This window comes from Eurytemora carolleeae, unplaced genomic scaffold, assembly GCF_000591075.1.
Source record: "Eurytemora carolleeae unplaced genomic scaffold, Eaff_2.0 scaffold3039, whole genome shotgun sequence".
Lineage (NCBI taxonomy): Eukaryota > Metazoa > Arthropoda > Copepoda > Calanoida > Temoridae > Eurytemora > Eurytemora carolleeae.
The window spans coordinates 1-1,100 of record NW_019398946.1 but is presented as its reverse complement, the minus strand read 5'-3'; the positions used below and the strand labels follow the sequence as shown (position 1 = coordinate 1,100).

General features: G+C 35.5%; 1 protein-coding gene across 1 annotated transcript in view; it reads right to left on the bottom strand.

Annotated features, from left to right (window-relative positions):
* Nucleotides 1-339, bottom strand: part of LOC111717681 (transcriptional repressor CTCFL) — a gene marked incomplete at its 5' end in the record, with an annotated part of 1,064 nt that extends 725 nt beyond the window's left edge. The window contains one exon of the mRNA XM_023493169.1: nt 40-339. Within this exon, the coding sequence (XP_023348937.1) occupies nt 40-339 (300 nt within the window). The remainder of the gene's footprint in view (nt 1-39) is intronic.
* Nucleotides 340-1,100: the final 761 nt, after the last annotated feature.

Genomic DNA, 1,100 nt, shown 5'->3' with positions numbered 1-1,100 from the left:
CATACTAACATTGAGAACAAGGATATCTTACTCCCTCATGTTTATTTTCAACATGAATTTTCAGGTTACTTGCTGTAGTCGCGGCATATTTACATTGAGAACAAGAATATCTTACTCCTTCGTGTTTATTTTCAACATGAACCTTCAAATGATCTGCTTTTGTTGAAATATACTCACAAGCATATCTTATTCTTATGTGCTTATTTTCAACATGTCTCTTTAAATGATTAGCTCTTGAAGCTACGTACTCATAATCATTACATGGATATCCATCATTACCACTCTTGAATTTCTTTGGTTCAGATTGCAGAAAATCAAAGTTCTGATCTACGTGTACTCCTGAAAAAGACGACATAAATTGATAAATATGATTTATGAATTTTGTGGACATTATTAACAAACTGAAATATTAGAATATTAATATTTGAGAAAAACCTGTGGAGCATCACAAAAAATTTGTTCACTATATATATTAAATCAGAACTTATCATGAGCATATCAAACCAAACACATTGGTAATTGATGTTAACTTTTAGATAAAATTAAACTATTCATAGGTTGAATGAGTTGAAAATTTTTTAATGTGTGAATAAAAATTCAGGAGTTTTAATAAAAATTCTCACATCAGTTCCAACAAGAGTGTATCAGTGCATGCATCTTATGTTTCATCTCAAAAGGAAACAACCACATTTGTAGGTAGGTTTTGATTGTATTTTTATACCTCTTGCTAGGGCTGGGCAAGTTCCGACTTTTTTTAAATCGTTCCGTTCCGTTCTAGAACGAGGGCCTTCAGCTAAATCGTTCCGTTCTTGTTCCTCTTTTTTTTATTGTTCCGTTCTCGTTCCGTTCCGTCCCGTTCTGAGTAGAAGAACGGTTTTCCCGTTCCGTTCCGTTCTAGAACGAGGGCCTTCAGCTAAATCGTTCCGTTCTTGTTCCTCTTTTTTTTATTGTTCCGTTCTCGTTCCGTTCCGTCCCGTTCCGTTCCGTTCTGAGTAGAAGAACGGTTTTCCCGTTCCGTTCCGTTCTTGGCGTTCTTAGTTGAAGAATGGTTGCATCCCTCTTGTTCTGTTCTTAATTAAGAACGTTTCCATCCCCCGTTC